This window comes from Grammomys surdaster, unplaced genomic scaffold (assembly GCF_004785775.1).
Source record: "Grammomys surdaster isolate TR1022 unplaced genomic scaffold, NIH_TR_1.0 225, whole genome shotgun sequence".
In the NCBI taxonomy this organism is placed as follows: domain Eukaryota; kingdom Metazoa; phylum Chordata; class Mammalia; order Rodentia; family Muridae; genus Grammomys; species Grammomys surdaster.
Genome location: NW_021604670.1, coordinates 1,320,650 through 1,346,159, shown reverse-complemented (window position 1 = coordinate 1,346,159; position 25,510 = coordinate 1,320,650). Strand labels below are relative to the sequence as shown.

The following is a 25,510-nucleotide window of genomic DNA, read 5'->3' as shown; positions in this document are numbered from 1 at the left end:
ACACCAAATGCAGCTAGTCATAAGAAAACCACAACAGTAGCATATATAAGGAAATAAAAACAATAGTTATAAAAGGAACATCACGTATGTCTTTTGTAGACAATGTGGTTGAAAATACAGTAGGAAATTCACTAATCTATAATTGTCCCAGTGGAGTTGATTTAGACACAGACATCAACCTAAAATTTCCTATTAATTTGATCCATCAATTTCATGCATAAAATATATCCCCAAGGGAATGGTAAGACTATTGTGTGATTTTATTTTTTGAAAGATTTATAGGAGTACACTGTAGCTGTTTCCAGACACACCAAAAGAGGGCATCAGATCCCATTACAGATGGTTGTCCACCATGTGATTACTGGGAATTGAACTCAGGACCTTCGGAAGAGCAGTCTTCTTAACTGCTGAGCCATCATCTCTGCAGCCCTATTGTGTTACCTTTAATAGCACTGCTTGATAATCAAAAGTAGGAAAGTTTCGGATAATAGAAAACGGGTATATGAATATAATGGAATATTAAAGTTTCTGAACTATGTCCCTTTTTGAAAAAATAAAATGCATGTTTACATACATGTCAATGCAATATAAAACTAAGAATGATTTTCTATTTAGTAGGATTACAGTCAATAAGATGTGTGTATGTTTTACTAAATGAATGTTTATTTCTTTTATATTCAAGAAAACATTGAGGTCTATAAAAAAAGTTTAAAGAAAAACAAAATATGTAAACCACCATTTAACAGGTTCAAGTGAGATCATGTTTTGTTAAGCTGTACAAATAAGATAGTCATAAAAAAGACAGTGATAAACAAAAGTATTTACAATTTTCCACCTCTTACATTCTGAAGAGTGAATTCATGTTTTAAGTAAGACCACATCCATCCTTTTTTCAAAGATATCCACCCTGCTTTTCAAAATATAACATAGATTGTACTTAAAATTGCATGCTAGATTGGATGTATTAACAAGCCAAGTATTGTAATGGCACCAGGATGATTTGCGTTTTACCATGTAATTCTGATATAAAAATTTAAGTCTCAATTCAATACAAGTAAAAACAAGAGTACATAAATGAACTAGCAACATAAAGTTTAAAGTTCAGGTACACACAGGGATTTGGAGTTTAACACTTAGTAAGGTACACATCCCCTATTTACATTTCCTCACTTCCTTTTGATACTCTGTAAATTCTTCCCTGTATTAATCTAAACACTCAGAACCTTCCTGCCCTTAGTGGAAAAAAAAAATTGTCCTTCTTAGATTGTAATATGGCATTAAGTCAGGAAACCCCATGGTTCTCCGTAATGTCAATGTTGAGAACATTGCACACCATTATAAACAGAGTCTTTATAAAACCATTTCTTCCATAATCAAAATCAAAGAACCGGAGCTGGGAATGTAATCCAGTGAGTAGACCTTCCCCAACATGCACCCTGGTTTGGTCTCTAATACCGAAAAACAAATAAAACCAAAAGGTACACACATACACATACCAATATAAGTACACTTCTTAAGAAAAGGGATTGAGCTGGGAATGGTGGCTTTAATCCTAGTACTCAGGAGGCAGAGGCAGACAGGTTTCTGGGTTCAAGGTCAACCTGGTCTACAAAGCGAGTGCCAGAAAAGCCAGGGCTACTCAGAGAAACCTTGTCTTGAGAAACCAAAAAAGAAAGAAGAAACAGCACTGTCAAAGACATAATGAATTGTTCAATTAAAGGATATGTCCTCCGTTGTTTTAGTTGTTGGGATATTCAGAAATAAATCTGTGGCTTTCTAGGAAGCTGCATCAAGGCAAGTGCTTTGTGCAGATCGCAAGGAGTACTCTTACCTTTATGTTCATTTTTCCCCCTATTATAATTTATTCTATTACCTTTCCTTTTGAAAACAAAAGCATAATAACTACTTTTCAAAGAAAGCTGATTTGAGAATTAGATAGCAATGTATATAATGTAATATCTGAACCATTCCAGGGACTAAAACTACTAATTTCACATGACAGGTTTTTTACTTTAAAGTCTGATAAATGTTGCTTGCACGATTGTCTAGTAAAAGTAAAAAAAATTCAAAATATTCTCTTTGAAGTAGTGAAGATGATCAACAAATACATAATCATATCAAAACTGAAATGAAAAATGACATTACTTCAAATGGTGAAGGATAAAAGAAATGATTTAACTTGTAAATAATGACCACAAATAATCAGATGTCAAAACTTAAATGAAGTTACCTCATATAGTGAAACTCCTAAACCATAATCATTTAAGGCCGCATTTGTCTGAATTGATATGTAATATAACAGCTTACCAATTTGCTTTCTTCATGTAAAATTGAACCATGAAAGAGGGTACTTTCTATTACAAATGGCTGCAGAAATTATTGTATATTTATCCATTTGCAATTTATAACAAACTTAATTGAAATTATTTTTCAAGTAAATCCTAAAAGAAGACCTTGAAATGTATCAGTGCTATTGAAAGAATACAAGAGTGAAAGTGGAGAAGCTAATGTACAAAAGAGAACAGTCAACTGAACAAGATGTCATACAGAAACAGAAACAGGTTATATAACCTCTGTGTTCTCCTGAGTGCTTAAGGTGAGGAGGAAAATGCTGTTGTAATTGTGCTGTTGTTGATTATAGCTTTTAATGTTTCTACACCCTTGACAATCTACTCCATTACACAGGAAAACCTCACAGCCAGCAGTGCAAAAACTTTATTTATAATTTGTTTCTCCTCGACACAACTTTACAAGATCTGAACTTAATCCAGTTTTCCTTTCTTTTTTTAAACATCTGCAGTCAGTCATGTAAAATGTGGGAGAAAAAAAACAAAAAACTCCTCAGCTTCCTTTCCCCACTGCTACAGCAAATTTAGGATAAGTCTACAGCATTCACTTACTTTAGCAGGCTCTGATACGGAGACATACTTTTTTATTTGAGAATCAACACCTAAAGATTTGGCTAATTGTATAGCATTTGAATCATCACTGATAAGTGTCCCAAGAGCCACAAGGAGTCTAAATGTGGCTTCTAGGTCTTGTACAACCTCCAAGATTGTACTAATTACTGACAAACATTGAGCTTTCCCTTCAATGTTATGGTCTTTATGGAAACAAACAGAATAGTTCAAGGTCAATGTAGCCAGAGCAATATGAATGTTCTTATTACTCCCCGATTTCAGTTCTATTGCATGTGACATCAGTGACTCCCTCTGGGACATCATGAGCTTCTGTCCTGCCTGACTAACAAAGCAATTGCAAAAAGTCCTAAGAGCAAGCAGCTGGTTTGCTGGCTTTCCTTTAGGGTTCAGAAGGTTGATAAGATGGCTGCTAAACTGGTCTCCTTTTTCATGGCAGAAATTCTCATTCACATTGGGATGCTTAATTGATAGCCGAAGAATGTCAAGTGCAGGAAAGACAATGTCTGTTAAAAAAGAAATATTCATTAATGTGTATGAAAAATCTAGAAAATTCCTTATCGCTATTATTCAAACTTACTTTATTTTCCCACTATAAAACAATCATTTTTGGAATATATATATGTTATTTTTATATTTGCACAGTGTTGAGATTTCATCTGTTCCTATGTATTGTAATGCTAAATACTGGCCCTCAAGACCTGGCGGTCCCCAGTGAGAAGAGTCTCATGTATGCAAGGGACACTTTGAATCTGGCTCCTTAATTTAAAACTTGTTGAATAAAGATGCCTAGAGCCTATAGCTGGGCAGAAGAGAGGTATGTGGGGCTTTTGGAAACCCAGGCTCGGAATCTGAGGCAGAGACCACGAGGATGAAGAAAGAAGAGAAGTAAAGACGTCATGGGGTAGGTAGATCATGAAGCATGGCCATGAGGCCTGGCCAACTGGAGTAGAACAGGCTCAGGAGGAACAAGACAAGTGTATCTATATCTCAGGGTTACTAACAGGAAGTAGACAAAATAGCATAGAGAGTTGATACCTGCACAGCTCTCGTGCTTTAAGGCTTACTAAAAATAGAAAGGTTTTGTGTCTTCTATTTGGGAATTAAATGATCTAAGGTGGGATACAAACTCCCAAATAATATTTACCACAACACAGACTATATTTATTGCTATATATTTCAAAACCGAGGCAACTCTCTACACTGTCAAATAGTCTGACACAGCTAAACCATCAATAATGAGTTGAATGAATGCTGCAAAGACTTAGTTTTAAATTATTTGATAACTAGGCTCAAGAGTTAAAGGAAAAGTTATTTAGAGAAGAATTTCAGTTAACAAATGCTAAAAGGATCCTCATGGTTTGGTAGAGCTTTGTAGCTGAGGGCCATGGAGATGTCATCTGAAGACTTATTGAACAGCCCTACTGTGAGTCTAAGAAAATGGGATATTACACGCTCCATAATACAAAGACAAAAGGCACCATCATGTATAAATGATCTTCACATGAACCAGAATAAACCAACCCTAATAAGCTAAAGTCTAATTGCCACACAAAGGAAGGGGAGAACACAATAAGCAGTCAAAGCAGTCAGTTAAATCAGTTAAATCTTTAAGTTACTATTACAGGGAGGGACCCAGGTCCAAATTCCAGGACCCACATGGTGGCTCACAACCATCCTAACTGGAGCACCTCGAGATCTGTTGCCTTCTTCTGATCTCTACGTTCAACAAGCACTCATGTGTTGCACATACATACTAGCAGGCAAAACAGCCATACACATAAAATAGGACAGAGGGTGTAAAAGGGATCAGACACTATGACAGAGTTCACAAGCTGCTGTGTGTACAGGGATCACTGTAGTTTAGGCTGAGAGTCCCAAATCCTAAAATGTCATTTTAGCATTAGGTATCTAATTTGAAAATCCAAAATCAATCAGAAAAGTCAATAGAAATATTTTAAACTTTGGGAAACTCCAAATCCTAAAACATTCCTGGTTCCTAAGCTTCAATTAAGAAACATCAAACATACACCATTAGATTCTCATAGGCTATGATCAAACCAAAGACTATGAACTCTGGTGACGTGGCAAAGCCTTTCTGTGCAACTGTCTATAATCTCAATGAGAAATACCTAGGTTAACTTCTATTTAATCTAGAAATATCAGTAATTTGGCAGAAAAAAAAAAAAAACCTTCTTGGTTAAATTTTGAAGACTACTTATTTACCTTCAGGCCAGTTGACAGCTTTCCACAAAATCTGAAGTTGCTGGGCTGTTGGCTTTTCTGAAGAATTATTACAAATCAGGGACAGTATCTTTTCAAGAAGTACCAAGTCATCTTCAGTTAGCTTCTTCTCTTCAGGTGCAGTTCCATTAAGTTCCTTCAGTTTTCCTAGAAACCAAAACCAATCTTTCAAAATTCCCTAATTGAACTGAGACAACATTTTTCAGGAAAACTCTCTGCACAGCAACATTCCTCTTGGCAATTATCAAAGACCATAAAATGTAGTCTATGAGCAATGAATTATATGGTAAAAGAACAGTGACCGCATTGGTTTTGACTTTACCTGTTTTCCCAGATGCTCAGGTACTGCTCTGGAGCCTTTCTGTCTTCCAAAGCAATAGTAAGTTATGTATATTTAAGTGTAAGTCATCTCCTATTTTCCCCAAATCCACAACAATTTAAAACATTTATCTATTATTTATGTATAGTGTGTGCACACAGACATACATGTGCCATGGTTTGCAGACAACCTTAAGGGATCAATTCTCTCCTTTCATCACACAGATTCCAGGGATCAAACTCCAGGCATCCAGCTTGCACTTTTACTGGCTGAGCCATCTCACCAGTCTCAGACTTACAAATCTTTTAACAATCACAAATGGACTTTGGACCTATCTCACTTGTATTTGGTACTTCAGTTTTTAAAACTGGCAAATTATTGGAAACAACATTTAAGGAATGTAAGAAGCAAGAAATCTTTTAGATTTGTAGTAGAATTAACAAATGCCTAAGTAAGTGTGCATATACTTTTAAGTTCAAAGTTTTGTGGCTTATCAATGCTCTTGGTAATAATATAAAGAACAATAATGACAAAACATTTGCCTTACAACTATGTCTAGGTGCCGCCCTATGTCAGTCGTTACCACCAGCTTTGTGGCCAAGAGATAAAGTAATGTATAGTCACAGATTTTCCCTCTTCCCTTCAATTTGAGAAAAAGTAAAAGAAAAGCAATCAAAGCAAACAGTATAGTTTCTCTCTCACCACGGCTGCCCGCAAGCCCCTTACTCCTAGATAGTCTCAATATACAACTCAAGCTAGCCTTAAAATTGAACTTTCCTGTTTCATCCTCCTAAATGCTAAGAATGCCTCTTGTACCTGTTTTTATTAATTTTAAAAGCTTTAAGACCTCCGTACATGAGGTGCAGGGTTCACAATAAACTGCTGACTCTGGACAGGTATGGAGGTCAGAGGACATGCAGTCCATTTTCTTTCCTCCATGTGGGTCCCAAGAACTGAACTCTGGCCCTCAGGCACAGCAACAAGTACTTCACACTGCCTCTGTCTATAGGACACTAAGTTTGTCTTTTAAACTGAAAACATATTCTTAATATATTCTAATTATGGTTTCTCCTTCCCCAACTCCTCTCAGATCCTCCCTACTTCTCTACCCACTCCAAACCATACAAATCAGTATCTATAATAATTCAATTAGATAAAAGAAAAACGATATATGTCAAAACAAACAGAAGAAAAGAGAGGCAAAATAAAAGTTCAAGAAACATTTAGAAACAAAGATGCATACATTCACAAATGCAAATACATAAAAACAAATCCAGGAACCATAATACATCCAAAAAAACTTGTAAGGCTAAAGAAAAAAAAAAGCGCTGAAAAGCATTATGAAACAAAGAACCTCCAAAATAGCCACTGAGTTCGTTTTGTGTAGAACACAGATGAGTTTTTAAAGGTAAGCTCTGGAAAGTGGGGTGTGGTGGTACAATGCCTGTCATCTTTACACTCAGGAAGCTAAGACAGAAAGATCAGGAGTCAGGGGTGAGCCTGTAAAGCCTGCTTTTAAAAAACCAAAAAGTTATGACCTGCTTTATTCATTCATTGTCACCCCCGCCCCCAAAATAACCCTAAAAAATCCAAAACAAACAAACCCAAACAACAAGAGCTTGAGGGCAGGACTTTCTCATTTTTTATTAAAGTCATGATAAAACATTTACCTTATTTGTACAAAGCTTCTTAGAATCCATTAAGGCAGAATTACTAGGCTGCAGTCATCACAGCCAGATAGTAAATACCTTAAGGAGGCTGAAGATATGGTGCAATTGTTAAGAGCACTGGCTGTTTTCCAGAGGCCCTGGGTTCAATTTCCAGCACCCACATGGCAGCTCACAGCTCTCTGTAACCCCATTTCCAAGGAATCTGACACCCTCACATGGATATACATGGATATACACATGGAGACAAAACACCAACATACATAAATAAATTTAAAAATACACATAAACAAACAAATAAACATCTCACTAGAAGTCTTTGTTTAGGTAGCCAAATCCTGACATATGTCAGGCAAAGGAAGATTAAGTCTTGAGAGCATCTCTAACAGTCAATGAATATGTAAAGAAGAAACATTAATATAGACTTACCTAATATTTGTGTAGGGTTTGCTTGGTCAAAGGTAAGAGCTTCTTTTTTGGGGAAATAAATATTCACTGTTTTAGATGCAGCTGATCGGTAGGCACTACTCCCTATTTACAGAGATCATGAAAATCATAAGGCATACTTAAAAGTAAGATTCTTCTAATTATACAGCTACATTCTCACAATTACTGAGATACCTAACTCCTCAAGGCACGCAATAACACAACAAGCTATCTCCAAACCATTCATAAACTTCTATATAATGCTAATATTTATTAGTGTAATTTCCGGTTGAGAAAATGGAAGAATATTTAGAAAACGGCCTTTCATCTCATATTTCCTAATTTGGCTCTTAATATTCAATCTAAAATATTCTGGCTAAAGAACAAAAACAATTTTGAACCTCCTTTCTTATCTTAGTGTAATGCTATGTTAATTCCTTTCTCATGTCTTCCATAGCTTATGCCAAATGACACGGTGTTATCATTTTCTTTATAAATTATTCATGTTAACGTAAACTCAGTTATCTGATAACTAACCAAATAGTTCAAAATAACCAAGTGTGATGGTGCACACCTTTAATCCCAACACTCAAGAGGCAGAGGCTGGCAGAGTTCTGTAAGTTCTAGATTTCTCTGGTCTATATAGCAAGTTTGAGAACAGCCAGGCTCCAAAGAGATATCCTGGGACTAACAAACAAGCACAGATCGAAATTTCAATAATATTTAGTGGAATAAAATGACTTCAAATTAAGATTTCTTTTAAAATTGTCTTTTGTTGCTACATATGCTTGTGCACACCTTTAGTCCCAGCACTTGGAAGGTGTAGGGCTACAAAAAGACCATTTCTCAAATTAACAGAAATAAAACCAAAATTTTCTTGTGTAGCATCTGAGATCAAAGTCAAAGCAGTGTTCCTGCTAGACAAGAACTCAAAAACTGGGCTAAGGCCTGAGGAAGTTTAAATGCAATTTAAAAAATTTAAAAGAAAAATAAATTTAAAGTAGCTACCTGTAAATGGATCAACTCCAGGCATGGCGGTGCCCATACCTGCAGAACCTGGCATGTAACGACCAGCACCTACAATGCAGTAACATTCCTATGAACAAAGGTAAGTACATATCATAAAGCCTAACCATTGCTTCCTTTATCATTGATGTCACCACTGGTCATACTTCAAAACAGCACATAAGAAAAAAGTGCCTACAGTGAGCTGCTTATTAGGAAGGTCCATCATATGTTCGCTAAAAAGTAATTCCTGGGGCTGGAGAGGTGGCTCAATGGTTAAGAGTACTAGATTTTCTTCCAGGGGACATGGCTTTCAGTAAGATGGCTCATTAACAGCACCCACATGGTGACTCACAACAATCTCTAACTCCAGCCCCAAGGGATCTGCTACTCTCTCTGGCTGGCTTCTGAGTATACTGTATAAACACCATGCACAGACATTCATGCAATCAAAACACCCATGCAAATAAACAAAATAATTTAAAATTTTTACAAAGTAATACTTCTCAAGTGACAAAATAAACACTAGGTGCCTTCCACATTATAATCATTATAGTAGTTAGTGAATTATAAAACATAAGTAGATTGAAGGTAAAAAATGGCCTCTGGGATGATATATGAATTCCTTATTATAAGGAAAAAGAAACAAGTGTCTGATATGCTCTGACAACAGCCTGGTCACATCTCAGGTTGTACTTTTGACAGTGTTACTAAAGACAGAAGGATGAAAACTAGATGTAGAGTGTCAATGTTGTGATGTTCAGAGCCCTCTGTCAGCCTGAGGGAAGAAGGAAGATGAAAACTTCCTAAGTTTACATATAATCTAGATAGCACAAGCAAGCCATCAGACAGAAAAGGCAGAGCAAAACTCAACAAAAATGTACACAATAATGATGGTGACAGAGCAAATGGATTTCTTGATTTAAAATGTATGTCAACCAGAATACTAAGCATGAGTAGACTCAGACTCAGTAAGGCTTAAAATGCCACTATGACTCCCAGTATCTTAAAAGGAGGGCTGTTGACTAACTTGCCCAAGGCCTACACTGTCTATATGAGCTCTGTACCCATCTGATTAATATAATCCAATCCCACTCTAAAATCACCCCTTTACACAAATAGGAAATGTTACAAACTACAATAAAAACCACTCCACAGCACAGCACTCCCCAACATTATGCAATGGGAAGCCTTTGTTGAGAAAATATGGTGTAAGCTCCCATTATAGTGAGTCAGAATTGCTAGGGGTAGAAGACTGAAATAAGTAATTTAAACAAGCTCCTCAGATCATCCTAATAAACATTAAAAGTCTGACTGCTACATATATTAATAAGGAAAAGAATTAAGAACCTTAAATTGTGAGCCACATGAGGACCTCTTTTACCCTCACATCACTGGTAAGGTTCAAAGAGCAGCAGCAATATTAGCTATAAATACTGAGGGCTTAAATATCCTCCTGATGTTTTACCAAAAGAAAAAACAAACAAACAAACAAACAAACAAAACCACTTTATATGCATTATGCCACTTCATTTTCATATTTTTATATGGTAGGACATCACCATTTTGTTGTTCTTGTTTTTGTTTCTTTAGACAGGCAGGATTTTCTATGATGCTTGCCCTTAACCTCTGGAATACTAAGAAATCTGTACCATCACGTACAATGTTGTAATCTACTTTCAGTATGTGTGGAGTTCAGTATCTTAATTCTCTTAGATATTTAGTAGGCTACTTCATACATCTACATGCTTGTTGCATCTCTTGAGTCACTGACACCTTGCCCAAGAAGGTATCTCCTGGTAATGATACACTCAGAAGTTCTCCTGACTTTCCTTAGTATGTGTTTAACCTTGGTATGTTTATTCCATTTTAGGAATGGAGAAAAAAAGGCCAGGAAAATAAGTATGGAATTCTGCTGGACTAAGTTTCAGGGCATCACTGTTCTTAAAACCACTGGTAAAGAGAAAGACATCATTTAAATGCTCTTCAGGTCTTCATTACCATTTTAAATCAAATCATGTTCTCAAAATACTTCTTAACAGACAACATACTGCCAAAGGATATAGCTTGAGCTCGGGTTGTCAGTATACAAGGTACAATCATTTGCATTTTGATGATCACATTATTCATTAGAGAAAGGAATATGATTGAGAGAAATTCATGATACTTCATGATACTGACCTACAGTTATAGTGAAACAATTTATGGCTAAAAAGGGTCATGGGTTTCCATTTCCATAGCTCACAGTACTGAGTCTGGATGGCCACTGAATTCCATTAAATGTCACGAATCTCCTCCAAACCGGGTATATTGTCCATAAACTCAACCTCAAGATCCAACATCAGTATATAAAGATAAATTAATGCATTCTGAAACTAGTACTTCCTTCAGCAGCATTAAAGTTCAACTCTGGCAATGTTTTTCCAGTAGTGTTGATTCAACTGAGGCTTGCTAATCTCAGGAAGTAAATGCACTCTGAAAACCTACAATGACACTTCAAGGACTTCAAGGCCATTAATAACTTCAACTAGGAACATTAATACTGGATAGCTAGGCAGAATGCCTCCTTCCATGGGTGCTTAGTCAAAATAAGTGTGAGCAGACCTCTTGATTGCACTGCTCTATCCAATATGAAGGATTCACGTGACTCCTAATTTGTCCACAACTTATGGTAGTGTACTGCCAATAATAACAACAGTGGTACTCTATCTTGGTTGGACAACCTATTATTACCTAATTTCACAGTTTAAAAAGAAATCAACCAGATGCCAGGTAGCGGTGGCACACGCCTTTAATCCCAGCACTTGGGAGGCAGAGGCAGGCGAATTTCTGAGTTCGAGGCCAGCCTGGTCTACAGAGTGAGTTTCAGGACAGCCAGGGATACACAGAGAAACCCTGTTTCAGAAAAAAACAAAACAGAACTAAACAAAACAAAAAACAAAAAACAACAACCAGATGAGTTAAGTAACTTACCAATTTCTCAAAGCAAAAATATGGTAGAACTAGGTTTTGAGCTATGGTCATTTACATTAAACCTTCTATTTCTAACTCTTTCCAGCTACTCTGATCTTCAGATAGAAGAACTACTGTAGTAAACAATGTTTCTGGTAATATGTTACTTAAAATCAGGAGAAAAATCTATACATTGTAGGGAAAATCCAAAAATTACAAATTAAAGATCTATCAAAATTGAAAATAATTTTAAGGGAATTAACCATTATTGGATTGTATCTCCAAAATGTAAAGCTATATATATACACATATACATATATATATATATATATGCTATACATAAATGTCATGTAAATACTTTATATTGAGCCATGATTATATGAGTGAAAACTGCATCCCACCTGTGAAAGGATCTGCTGTCTGGACTGTGTTGGAAGGTCCTGAAGTTCCTGGAACATAGCGACCACCGCCTATGCATGTAAAACAACGGAAAAGCTCAAGTACATGGAAATAGATTCATAATTGCACAGTGCTTACAGTAAATGAATCCAAGCTTGGAGAAAAGAGCAAAAGCAAAGCTGTCACGTGACAGAAATTATAGTCAAATGTCTTAGTGCTCCATAGAAACTAAAATTTCAGTGGGACTCCAAGTATAGCTCCTTTCCTTTTTAATTTTACGTGTATGACGCCTGCAAAAGAAATATTAATCTTCCTCAATGGAGTCTCACTAGGTATATTAACCATGCTTCAGGGCAGATCCTGTGCCCAGTAGTTGATGGTTAACACAAAACAAAATCAACTGTGTATCTGTAGACTTTTTGCCCTTTTTTGTTGGGGAGGGGGTGTTACTGGTATTTGGTTTGTATATTGTGGTTTGTGTTTTTGTGGGTTTGGGGGTGCATATGTTCTTTTGGTTTGTTTGTCTATTTGTATTCTAAAGACACAGAGAAAGAAAGGGCATGGAGTTATGTGAGTGGGGGCGGGGGGTTTGGGTGGAGGTGCAGGAGGGGAAAATCCTGATCAGAATATATTGCATAAAATTTGTTTTATATATATGATTTTTTTCACAACATTTGTGTCTGTGCACCATGTGTGTGCCTAGGGTCCGCTGAAGCCAGAGGAGTGCATCAGATTCTCTGAAAGTGAAGATAAAAACAGTTGTGAGCTGCCATATGGATGCTGGGACCAGAACCTGTGTACTCCAGTAAGTGTTCTTAACCACTGGGCTGTCTTTCCAGTTTCTAAGTGCAGTTTCTTAACTAACTCCTCTTTGAAGTCTTAGCCCCAGCACACAAATGTGGACATAACTGAAATCAATAACCAAGTTGCAGGTGGTCTCTGACTCAACATCATACATATGTAATTCCTACCCTTGTTCCTGTACAGACTTACTAGGATTCCTGTGGTTGCTGTTGCATGAAAACCACCAGCATTGAATGTTAATCTTTTGGGGAAGGTCCTGGGTTTTTTACCTCATGTGTCAAATGTGCCCTCAGTGCTGAGATTCTAGCCAGGAACATTAACTATAACCTCTGACGCTACTACTTGATAGACAGAGGGGAAAAGTGCCACAAGGAACGAGAGCTACACTGACATGTACACAAATGTCAAATGGTCTTCTTAGTACCTTTGGAGGAAATAATTGCATGTGCACGGGCGTAAACACACACACACCTTAAAGTCTTAGAAGACCAAAACAAGTCAAGTGTTTTGTTAATATTCTAGACATAGTTAGGTGCTTAGATTTTACAGTATTCCATATACTCATTGTTTTGTCCTGTAGTCTTAAATACCAACGAAAATATTCACAAACTAAGCATGCAGTCTCCCCAACCACTTCTCTTTGTGCTAATAAACACAAGTATTTGGAAGATTAAGCCATTTATACTAATAAATTATTTTGAAATTTTTAATTATGATAATATATAGGTGAAATTAGTTCAACTATGTAAATAGGCAATGCAATCTTACCGTAAAAGGAGAGAAGAGAATGTGAAGAGCATGCAATATTTGTGAGGAAAAAGGGGCGAGATCTACAGTCTTAGTTAGGGCTTTACTGCTGTCAACAGACACCATGACCAAAAGAACTCTTATAAAAACATTTAATTGCATCTGGCTTACAGGTTCAGAGGTTCAGTCTGTTATCACCAAGGTGGGAGCATGGCAACATCTAGGCAGGCATGGTGCAGGCAGAGCTGAAAGTTCTACATCTTCATCTGAAGGCTGCTAGTGGAAGACTGACTTCCAGGCAGCTAGGATGAGGGTCTTAAAGTCACACCCATAGTGACACACTTACTCCAACAAGGACACACCTCCAAATACTGCCACTCCCTGGACCAAGCATATTCAAATCATGACATCTACTATAGAATTTGAATGAGGAAGGGGACATGAATTTCTATTAAAAACAAACAAACAAAAAACAAAAACAAAGAAAAAACAAACTAAAAACACAGGAAAAACAATGGTAAGAAATAAGAACAGGAGACTGAAGAAGATGGCTAGCTAGAATGTATAAGGCCTTCTCCAAGTTAAATACCAACTGTAATACATTTAGTGACACATATACAAACATCCCCAAAAGGAAGACATTATCTATCTATACTATTAAGTATCTATTTTAAAATTTTAGAGAAAATCTTGTCTAAAGAGGAGACAAGACAATCTATTTCCTCTGTACCTCAATTTTCTAGACCCTGTACTTATAATAATAATACTTCTTGGATTATAATTAGGATTCCAGCAATAAGTCCTAATCCTATTCATGATATTTTTATTATAAATAACATGTTAAATTACAGGCAATGGAATATAAATCACATATTCAAACTGTCCTAAAGTTGATGTACATCTATCTTATTTAACCCCATATGAAAACATTAATTTGTTTACCATTGTGGTGGTTTCAAAGAGAATAAATAGCCCCCATAGGCGCATATATTTGAATACTTGGTCCCTAGCTTGTGGAATTGTTTGTGAAGAATTAGGAGGTATGGTCTTGCTGGAAGTGTGCTAGGGGCAGGCTTTGAGCTTTCAGAAAGCCGAGGCAGATCCCAGGTTGTGTCTCAAGATGTGATCTATCAACTACTGCTCCAACGCCATGCCTGCCTGCCTGCCTGCCACCATTTCTCCCCACCATGATGGTCATGGAATTTTACCATGAGACTGTAAGCCCCAAATAAACATTTTCTTTTAGAAGTTGCCTTGGTCATAGCATCTTATCACAGCAATAAAAAAGTTAATAAAGACAACCATGGTACACACTGCTTAAAAAACAACACTGGTAAGATAGCTCAGAAAGTAACAGCACCTTGCTAGCAAGCCTAGTTAACCAATGTTTGACCCTTGGGAACTACATGGTGGGAGAGAAGCAACCCCTGAAAGTTGTCTTCTGACCTCCGTATGTCCTATGCATGCGTACAAAATATGTACAAAATAAATATTTAAAAAATCCATTGATTTTATTTAATCTATTGGGAGGTTATTTTTATATACTTAAAAAAATTGGATTTATTTCTTTTTACTCTATGTGTATGAATGCTTTGCCTGCATGTATGTATATGTATACTATTTGTATGCCCAATACCTATGGACATCAGAATACTTGTAGATATCAAGAGAGCTCTGAATCCCTAGAACTGTAATTACTGATGGTAGTAAGCCACTATCTGGGTACTGGGAACTGAAGCAAGAGAGCTTAATTGCTGAGCCATCAGTCAAGCCCACACACATACACACACACACGCACACGCACACACACATGTTTTAATTTATTGTTAATTATGTATATACCTATGTGTAATGATGGTATGTACATGTGTACTATGCCTACAGAGTTCAAAAGAGGGTATTAGAGTCTTTAGAACTGGAGTTATAGGCAGTTGTGAGGCACCTGATGTAGGTGCTAGGAACCAAACTGGAGTCCTCTCCGAGAGCAGTAAACATTCCTAACCACTTACCCATCTTTCTAGCTCCACAAAGCTGTATTTCAAAAGACAGTAATTTAGGTTTTCAATTTTATTTTATGTGTATGGGTGTTTTGTCGGTATGTATATCTGTAGGCCACATGCATGCTAGTGCCCAAGGGGGTTAGAAGAGGGTATCAGGCCCCCTGGCACTGGAGTAGCAGGTGCCTGTGAGCTACCATGTAGAATGTCAGGAGTTAAATCCAGGTCCTTTGGAAGAACAGTCAGTGCTCTTAACCAACGAGCCATCTCTCTGGGCAGAAAGTAATTTTGTAATTGTTTCTGTAAAATATAAACTTAGTGTATACATTGAGGCTTACTGATTAGAATATGAAGTAAAACTGCCTATCCTTTTTATTTAAAAACATAATCATTAGACGAGAAGAAAAATTAGCAAAGACAAGGTTCTAGCTCAGTGCTAAGAGTATGGATTTGCACACACATTGCATTGGTTATTATCTCCACTAAAACAAAACAAATACCACACCCACAACCCCCAATACTAATTTAGTACATAAGACTGAATACAAGTCCAAGCTCACCTGTAAACGGGTCTGAAAAACTGGGATTCCCAAGTCCCAGTGTTTGACCTTTTGTGTTATCAATAATAAATTTAGCCACCTGATCCAGAAACATGGGATTCAAATCATTTTTCTGCAAGAAGTTGTACGCAACTAGCCAGGGATCATCACTGACATTATATGGTAATTTATACGATGGTCCGCCTTCATTCACATCAATTGAGAAAACATAATCAAATTCCTGTAATGGAAACAGAAAATAAAAGTTAATTTACCTATTCAAATATGTTGAAGACATACAAAACACAGATGTTACATGTTTTTTATTCTAACCATCTAGATTTAAAACTTTTCTCTAAAATGCAATGATAAAAGTTTTCTTTGTGGTAGATAAGGAACCAAAGTGTGCATGTACTGCAAAATTAGTGTTTCATTACAAGTGGGGCAGGTGGTGGCTGAGGTGGGAATAGACTGTAGCTACTTATTAATACTAGGTCCGAATGGTTGATCTTACGGTTAAAATTATCAACTGTTAGGGTGCCCCAGTAACCAAGACATACTGGTATTATAAGCACAGTCTTCAGTGTGCCTCATCATTTCCCAAGTTTTGCAGAGACAGGTATTAAACATGACATGGAAGAAACTCCCAATCCAAAATGGCTAGAAACAGTTTTGTATGGGAAATTCTAAAAGACAGGTAATGGCTAATTTGTCACATGCAGCTTCCTCTACATAGAAAGATGTTACATAAATTATTTAAAATACTTTAATTATATATATATATCTTGATATATATTTTAAATCTATTTTAAGACAAAAGATAATTTTCTTACAATTTAATTTTAAATGTCAAAATACCAAAGAAAATTTTATTAGCAGAGAAAACTTCTAATTTTCTGTATAGCTTGTAATAATAATTAGAGGGCAGTGGTGGCACATGCCTTTAAGCCCAGCACTTGGGAGGCAGAGGCAGGTGGATTTCTGAGTTCGAGGCCAGCCTGGTCTACAGAGTGAGTTCCAGGACAGCCAGGGCTACACAGAGAAAACCCTGTCTCGAAAAAACAAAATAATAATAATAATAACAATTAGAAAGCAGAAGTAGACATACTTTCCCTTCATATAAAACTTTTCCAGATGTTTGCTGATTAGCACCAGATGAGCCAACAACATCACCAATTTTTATCCACCTCCCGTCACTAACACTCCACTGATAGGCTTCAACTCTCTCTCCATCTCTGATTAGACGAGTCTGTCCTTCTCTAGTACCTTAAAACAAATATTTTAAGAGTCAAAGGTTGACTAGCAGAGTAAAACGTAAAAACAGACAAATTTTAACATGTTTTTTATGGGTGCTTTCCAAGTTCAAAAAGTAAGATGAGCGAGAAGGACATGGCTTCTCTCATGAGTTATGTGTGATAGTATCAGTATCAAGTATCAGTACCTGGCATTGAGAACAGATGGAACATTAGCACCACATTCCCCTCATTACTCCTGGTATTCCAAAATGCAATGTGGTGGCATTTTTAACTATGACTTCACTATAATAAACAGTTACCTGGTTCACTCAGATGTTCCCTCCCAGGAAGCTGCTCAGCATTAATGTCCCCCAAGTCACCAGTTTTGGAATCGATAGTTGCCTGAGAGAGCTCTCTCTCAAAAGCCTTGATTTCCTCAGCACTTGCTGTCCGCTCCTCTGACTCTGTAAACACTCTAATAATACCATCACTACAAGAAAAGCAGACTAATTTTAAGTCATTGCCATAGTTTATTAACATTCTCTCATGTGAAAAAAAGCAAAAGTTATCTGTATGCATGAATATGAAGCAATATCAATCACTATGTACTGTGGAGAAGTAGGCTGACTGTGACAGACATTATTATTTCAGCTATTTAAAGTTGCTGGCAAAGGAGAAATACATTAAAACACAAATTTCAATTTTTAAAAGAAAATTGTCCATGACTAAACACATCAGACTCTTGTGTCCATTAGGCTGGTGCCTCCCACTGAGTTATATCCTAGCATTTGGCTTTTCTAAGACTGGTATTAATTAGTACACAGCCATTGCCAGGCTTAAATGTGTTTTCTCCACCTTAGCCTCTCAAGTGCTGAGATTACAAGTGTCACTGTGTCCAGCACAATGTTTAGTTCTATATTAAGTATTTACTGTAATAATTTAGAAATACAGCACTTTTTTACTTTTTAAAATCACTACCACATAGTCAACATACACTATCAAAAAGAACTGGTTGGGCATTGGGGAATGTACAATGAGACTAAGTGTCACAGCAAGACCCTATCTTGAAAACACAAAACTAAAACATGCAATGAAAAAAACAACAAAAATAGGTTCTTGGGCCAGTTTACTTTACAAAATGGTCCAAAGACTCAACCTGGTCTTATCAAACAGCAAGCACTCAATATGCTCAAATAACCTCAAAAAAAAAATTACCTAAATACAGTCCTTAACTTACATCCCCAAGAAAACACTCTAGTCTTATGGCTACATTTTCTCAATTCTGGTTTTAAAGTGAGGGAGTCATGTTAACTCGTTTAAATTGCATTAATTCTACTGAAGTCTACAGAGTACTTTCTGCACTCAGGGCTGTCTGTCACCTTTTCCTACACGCCCTCAATGTCTAGTTTACAATCTCTTCCTAGATCAAACACCCCTTTATTTCCTTTATTTTTTTGCCATAGAATTCCTACTAAAATGTAACAGCAATAACAGGTAGTATCATCTTTCAAAATGAAGCCACTGCTTTTCTACCTTTCCATTCTTGGACCACTTAGCACTCTATGACACTGATACGAAGCCCCCTCCAGGCCTCTTTTCCATCTCCTTGAATTCTGACATCTAGACTCCTGTGTTTTGTTTTAACCTACTGACCTTTCTATATCCAGAGTATTTCACAAGATTCAGTTGCTAGTCTTCTGTCTCTCTTCTATATTTGTTCACTCAGAGAATGTTCTGTGTAAATTTTCAGTATTAGTCTTATTCTAGAATTCAAACCGACTACTCAGGACCCACTGGCAGTGTGACAAGACATTACTCAGATTCAATAAGTCTTAAGTCAAAGTACTACTACCTTCTTTATGACACTAAGACCAATTTAATTCTCCCATTTTTCTATTTTTATTAATGAGGATTATCACAAACTATTGTTTGAAGCTTTATCCTTTTCCTTTTTTCCGGTTAATTCTCTCATTCATTTACTGTTAGTATTGTGAGGTCACTGTTACCTTTAGTTGAACTCAATCTGCATAAATTATAAATTCTACTTAAATCTGATCACGTCTTGGTCAAGAGCTACAATCCTTTAACCCGAAGCATCAAATCTAAAAAAGAACTAGCTTGAGGCCAGGCAGTGGTGGTGCACACCTTTAATCCCAGCACTTGGGAGGCAGAGGCAGAGGCAGAGGCAGAGGCAGGCAGTTTTCTGAGTTTGAGGCCAGCCTGGTCTACAGAGTAAGTTCCAGGACAGCCAGAGATATATAGAGAAACCCTGTCTCAAAAAAACCAAACAAAACAAAAAAGAACTAGCTTGAACCTTAGCCACAGGTAAGCCCACCTTTCGCTATACCTCAACCTTAGTCGAGTATTTCCCACACAGAATATTCACTTCTAAAGGGAACTAACTTATTATATTATCTCATTTATCAGAAATTCTAATTTCCATTACTCAACTTTCAAAATCCCATTTAACCTTTCCAGAAAGTTTTTCCAAACAGATCTCTATTTTTTTGAATTTCTTTGGTATTCAGTGTTTTCACTATATAATTTATAACATAATACTATACCACAAAGTAAGCACCAGTACTCGGAAAGTTCTTATTATTGCTGTTTTACTTGATAACAAAAATATGCAAGCAATCCTCCAATTCAACTGAAACTTCTTTGGTTTACCTCTGCATACTCAAGTACCTATCAACCACCTAGATACAGAAAATGTATTGACCGACTAGAATATAAATACCTCGCACCAACCACAATGTCACCATTGTCCAGCACACAGCAGCACCATATAGACTGAGCTGGAAGTCGGATTGTTTGTGCACATTCACCATGTTTCCATATTCTTAGAGATCTGTCTTCTGCAGTTGTCACAAAATCTAAAATTCATGAAAACAGAAGAAAGAATTTGTTTGGATAAAATGGAGTATATTTATAAACAATGCCTTTCTTCATATGTATATTGACTAATTAAAATTAATTTTAGATTTTTATAACTTGTTAAACTTCAAAATCATGTTTTTATTCATTTCACATTGTACACTCTATTCTTTGGACCAATTAATTTTACCAAGTCCTCAATCACTCAAGAGCCTTTTTAATAATATAGCTATCTACTCTGAAATAATATGAAGAGAGTAAAAGAATTTCTCAGAAATGAAATATAAGAGCACAAATATAAATACACAGCCTAAGGTAATCTTACCTCTGCAGTTTGGAAAGACAGATATGCTATAAATATAGTTTGTATGTCCATAGTACACTTCCAGACACTCGCCGGTGATCTGCCACCTTCTAATACTGGCATCGTTTGCACAGGAAAGAAATTCTGTCTCACTCAAGATTGCCAAGCCTCTTACACAGTCTTCATGCCCTAGATTTAAAAAGAATACAAATCAAAAAATGCACCACTTGGTTGACTGCACTATACAGCTTAGTAACACCATAAAACTTATAAGTGAGTAGTAAAATCTATAGAAAATCAAGTTATAGAAATTTATTTTCTCCTGTAGAAAGTGGTCTGTAATGGAAAGTAGGCCATTTAGCAATTTTTTTTTTTAATCTCCAGTCTTAGGAAGTTATTTTATATTTTTTCTATCTTCTTGACATGATTTCCTAAACTCTCAAGATATGTAAACCAGGCTTGACCTCCAACTCACAGAGATCCACCTGCCACTGCCTCCTTAGCACTGGAATTAAAGGCATGTACCACACAACAACTTTAACCTTTAAGGAATAAAAATAAAGAGGAAAGCCAGTAAAACTCACACTCAAAATATTAATGGCCTACAAGGAAATAAAGAATAGTGTGACACTCCTATCAGACAGTCCAGAGGCTAATGATGTAGTTCAGCAGGAAAGCTTGTAGTTAAAGGTATTGGTTCAAATCCCCAAAGCTAAAAGTACAAAAATACATAAATAATCAGACAATATATTCTTCACTGTGTCAAAAAGCTTGAGTTTAATTCCATACCAAAAGTTACATGCATTACAACACACACAAAATTAGACTCACCCAAATGGCCTCAGTTATACTGAATTTTTAAATTATCACTTTTCAGCTTCTAAACATTCAAGGAAATAATTGGGCAGGTAAGAAGCATATTATGTATTACAAAAGCTGTTAACCCTAACAGTACCTGAAAAAGTCCTCTCACATCTTCCAGCCTTCCATAGTTTAATCGTCTTGTCTGCTGATCCAGTTAACATTAAGCCCTGTTCAGGTAAAATCTTTACTGCCCACACTGCAGCTGTATGACCCTGTAAGTAAAATGGGTATCAGGTTAAGATGCCACAGAATCTTCATTTTCGTTTATTATCTAAAATATTCACACAGAAACAATACCTGTAATGTCATCATGCATTTGTCATTCAGCCAGACTTTAGCAGTGGTGTCCCATGAGCCACTAAGTAATGTCCCAAATTTTCCAGAAGAAAGACTACAAACTAAGGGGGAAAAATGATTAGTTAGTACATTTTTATGTGAATAAATGTTCAACCTCACAATCTTTTGAAGTATTAAAATTTTTAAGTAAATTTGTGAAATGATGGTTTCTTAGCCAATAAAGTTCTATTCAGTGAAGCTGCAAGGGAACAGGAGATCAAGATTACAAGCTCTGGTGCCAGAATGTCTAGGAACAAGGCCTAGCTGAGCCATTTATAAGCCATGTGGCATAAGAGTCCAAGTGCTTTGAGCTATTTTTGGTTTTTAATTTATTCTTATTTTCATGTATATGTATACGTCTATATGGGTGTATGCCACATGTGCACAGGTGAGAGAAAGGCATTAGGTACCCTGGCAACTGGAGTTACAGGCAGTTGTGAGCTAACCAACCTTCATGGGCGCCAGGTAAGAACTAGCAAATGAACCTGTCAGGGTTAGAATTCAAAGCATAAAAAAGATGTTGAGTCAGCACAGCAACTCCAAATACTCATTAGATAGTTGATATTAAGAATTTTTGTTTGTTTTAATAATATACTAATAATATGGTTATTTCTTCCTATTAGAGAAAAAAGTTGGGGTTAGGGAGAAGGGTCAGATGGTAAAGCGTTTCCCTTACAAGGAAGCACAAACGACTAAGGTCAAGCTGTAGAACCAATATAAAAATGCCAAGGGGGTAACAATGATACGTGCTTATAATCCTAGCGCTAGGGATGGGAAAACTGGCAGATCCCGCAGGCTATCTGGCCAGGCAGCTTAGCTAGCCTGGCAAGCAGCGGGCTACTGAGAGCCCTTTGCTCAAAATTAAAAAGGTGAAGGTGGATTGAGGGCTCCATAAGAAGAGACATTTGTGCACAGGCCTGACAATATTAATTCCATCACTGGATCTCATAAGGAAGAGGAGAACAGACTCCCAAGTAGTATCCTTTGACCTTGCATGTGCTGTGGCATACATCTGCCAAACATACTACTAAAATAGTTTTATGGAACTAGCCCTGGCTGGCCTCAAACCACCTCTTCCTCAAAAGTACTAGGATTTAAAGATGCCACACCTGGGTCAAAGGGGGTGGGGGGGAAGGTGGACAGTAGTAGAGGAACAACACTCAACAGCACTCAAGGTTGTTCCTCCCTACCCCCCAGAGTCATTGTTTGTGGAGGGGTGTGGTGGTTGGGAGAATTAATGCACAGAAACCACTTGTTTTTTTCATAACCCATAAAAGCCAAACAATTTTACCTTAAGTGACAGGGGGATATTAGAACTACCTTTGGTGACATGTAAAAGCTACATGAAATACACATTTCAAGTGTCCATAGATAAAGATTATTCGTTGTACCTAGTAGCATAAGCCTATAATCCCAGCTACCCAGGAGGCTAATGCAGGAAGATGACAAGTTAAAGGTCTTCCTAGACTACACGCACTGTGATTCTAAAAGTACCTTGGGCAATTAAGACAGATCAGTGCTGAACACTTACCTATCATGTGAGAAGCCCTATCATGTGAGATTTATTGAAAAACAGACATCTTGGTTTATGCTTTTGTGTGAATTGAGGAGTTATAGCAGCCATATAGTCTAAAAAGTCTAAAACATTTAATAACTAACACTTTATAGAAAAAGTTGGCAAAGCTACATATTGAAGTAGAGAAAAAAAAATCAAGAACTTCATTTTAAAATAATACCATGGTAGGGTAAGAAAATTAAGCCACTGATAATCCTTAAAGCTATGTAAACTCAAACTATTTATACTATTTACTCTTTTAAATAGTACACACATTTATTCATAACTCACTCTAAAATACCAAGTCTATAATTTATATACATTTAAAACTTTCCAAAATAAAAAAAAAACCTTAAATGTGTATCATTTAAAATATTACATATACACAAACATCTTTACTCTTTACAGGAATTTTTAAGTGTTTATAAATCATGTCCCAAACTTTTACACATACTATACAAAGTAAGTATAGGGGCTGTGAGACGGCTCCGTAGTGCATACTGCTTTTCCAGGGTCCTAAGTTTGGCTCCCAGACCTGTATCTAGTGGCTCACAACAACCTATGGCCCCAGTTCCAGAAGTATTGTTGTCTCTTATCTCCACGGGCACCTGAACATAGGTGTATACACATACCCACAGACATTCATACATAATTAAAAATAATAAAAATAAATCTTAAAACAATACAAATGTACACATGACCAAACTGATTTCACGCATCATTTTATAAGAAAGGGCTGTAACAGTTTTGAAGTATTTTTCCTCTAATAATATCAGATCCCTAAAACTATCTGATCCCGGAACAAAGAGGGAAAACTATTTGAATATACCAGTCTAAATCTGCAAGTAAATTTATAAAAGAAAATTTACAGAACTCAGATGGTCCAAAAAGGTTTCCACTAACAAACATAGCTTAAAATATGAGGACGAAAAATACATGGGGTGTAATTCAAAGTAGTGAAACTTCTTCAAATACAAAAATACTATCCATCATGTTATACTTACCAGTATCTTTGTGACCTTTTAAAATATAAAGTGGCATCGGACTGTCCAGCGAGAAAATGCAAATATTGTGGTCATTTCCTCCAGTGGCAATTAGTCCATGAGGATACATGTCATTTGAGGGTATGATGCACACACAAGACACAAAATTAGAGTGGCCGCTCATACAGTGCATTTCTGTAAAGCCCCTGTTAGGACTGGAAAGAGAGGATCATTACTACAAACACACACTTGCCGGCTGGCTTACCCTAAGACATCAAACATAAAATACATTCATTATTACTCAGTATACAGGTTGAGTAGTAATATACCGTTCAAAGAACATACTGTTTTTAATTAAACATTAAATAGCTATGTTGCATGAGTAAAAGAATTATATATCAGATTGGGAAAAATCTGTTGTGATTTCTCAGTACAGGTATATTGATTAACAGGAAAAATAAGAAAGCAAAGGGCAGGGGATGAATACTGCAAGTGCCTTTTTCTCATTCCCCACAACCTTTCTACTCATCAGGTATTGCTGCTCTAAGAAATCATTGGGGAACTGAAACAAAAATTAAGATAATGAAATCCACTGTCAGTAAAGTAAATTTGCTCAATGAAGTATTACCTTGCTACCCTTTAGTATAGTATAATAGATGCAACTGAACAACTAAGAATGGCAATCATTTTTAGTATGCAATAAAAATGAGAAACCAATGTACTATTTGGGAGAGCACAGTACATTAATAAGTCCCTTAGATTACAAACGATTGCCCACTTCTCACATACATCAATCTTTTAGCATCCCTGCCTTAAGTAAATCAAACAATGGTACCATATACTATGTAAAAAACAATAAGTTAGTAACTAAGAGGCACATACAGTTATATCTCTAGCAATAAAAGAGTTTACAATCTAGTTGCAACAGCTAAGGCAAGTGCACATAATGAGTGAAATTAAACTCCAGGACAAAAACTGAACAGTTTCCTTTCTTTCCCAAAGTGCACTAACTAGCCATCTAACTAAAACAGCAGTTCATGATTCAATAAAAGCACAGCAGGGAGGATGAAGGTAAACACAAACAAAAATACAATTTTCAATACTGTCAAAACAGCTGTGAAGTAGTAAAGGCCTAGGAGACCTGTGGAAAATGATTTCTACACTGGCAGCAGGTTTAGAGGACAATCAATGTACCAATCCGTCCTCTCCCCGTAAAAAAACAAAAACTACAGAGACCCCCGTGAAAATGCTAGTTGGTAGGAAGAACCAGGAATGTTTCTCCTCATTTAGACAGCAAATTCACTGGTAGTCAAACCCAGAGCCTATGCACACCACATAC

The 25,510-nt window shown here is 36.5% G+C and overlaps 1 protein-coding gene across 2 annotated transcripts in view; it reads right to left on the bottom strand.

The window, feature by feature from the left end:
* Nucleotides 1–738: 738 nt before the first annotated feature.
* Nucleotides 739–25,510, bottom strand: part of Plaa (phospholipase A2 activating protein) — a 32,466-nt gene continuing 7,694 nt past the window's right edge. The window contains exons 2-14 of one of the 2 annotated variants that reach the window (XM_028773308.1): nt 24,193–24,386; nt 21,595–21,695; nt 21,389–21,509; nt 20,455–20,622; nt 19,993–20,128; nt 17,573–17,742; nt 17,126–17,283; nt 16,039–16,258; nt 11,933–12,001; nt 8,583–8,651; nt 7,578–7,679; nt 5,145–5,309; nt 739–3,424 (exon numbers count right to left, since the gene is read on the bottom strand). In XM_028773308.1, coding sequence (XP_028629141.1) covers nt 2,862–3,424; nt 5,145–5,309; nt 7,578–7,679; nt 8,583–8,651; nt 11,933–12,001; nt 16,039–16,258; nt 17,126–17,283; nt 17,573–17,742; nt 19,993–20,128; nt 20,455–20,622; nt 21,389–21,509; nt 21,595–21,695; nt 24,193–24,386 — 2,236 coding nt within the window. In that variant the 3' untranslated portion in view covers nt 739–2,861. The remainder of the gene's footprint in view (nt 3,425–5,144; nt 5,310–7,577; nt 7,680–8,582; nt 8,652–11,932; nt 12,002–16,038; nt 16,259–17,125; nt 17,284–17,572; nt 17,743–19,992; nt 20,129–20,454; nt 20,623–21,388; nt 21,510–21,594; nt 21,696–24,192; nt 24,387–25,510) is intronic. The other variant, XM_028773309.1, reaches the window with a different exon arrangement.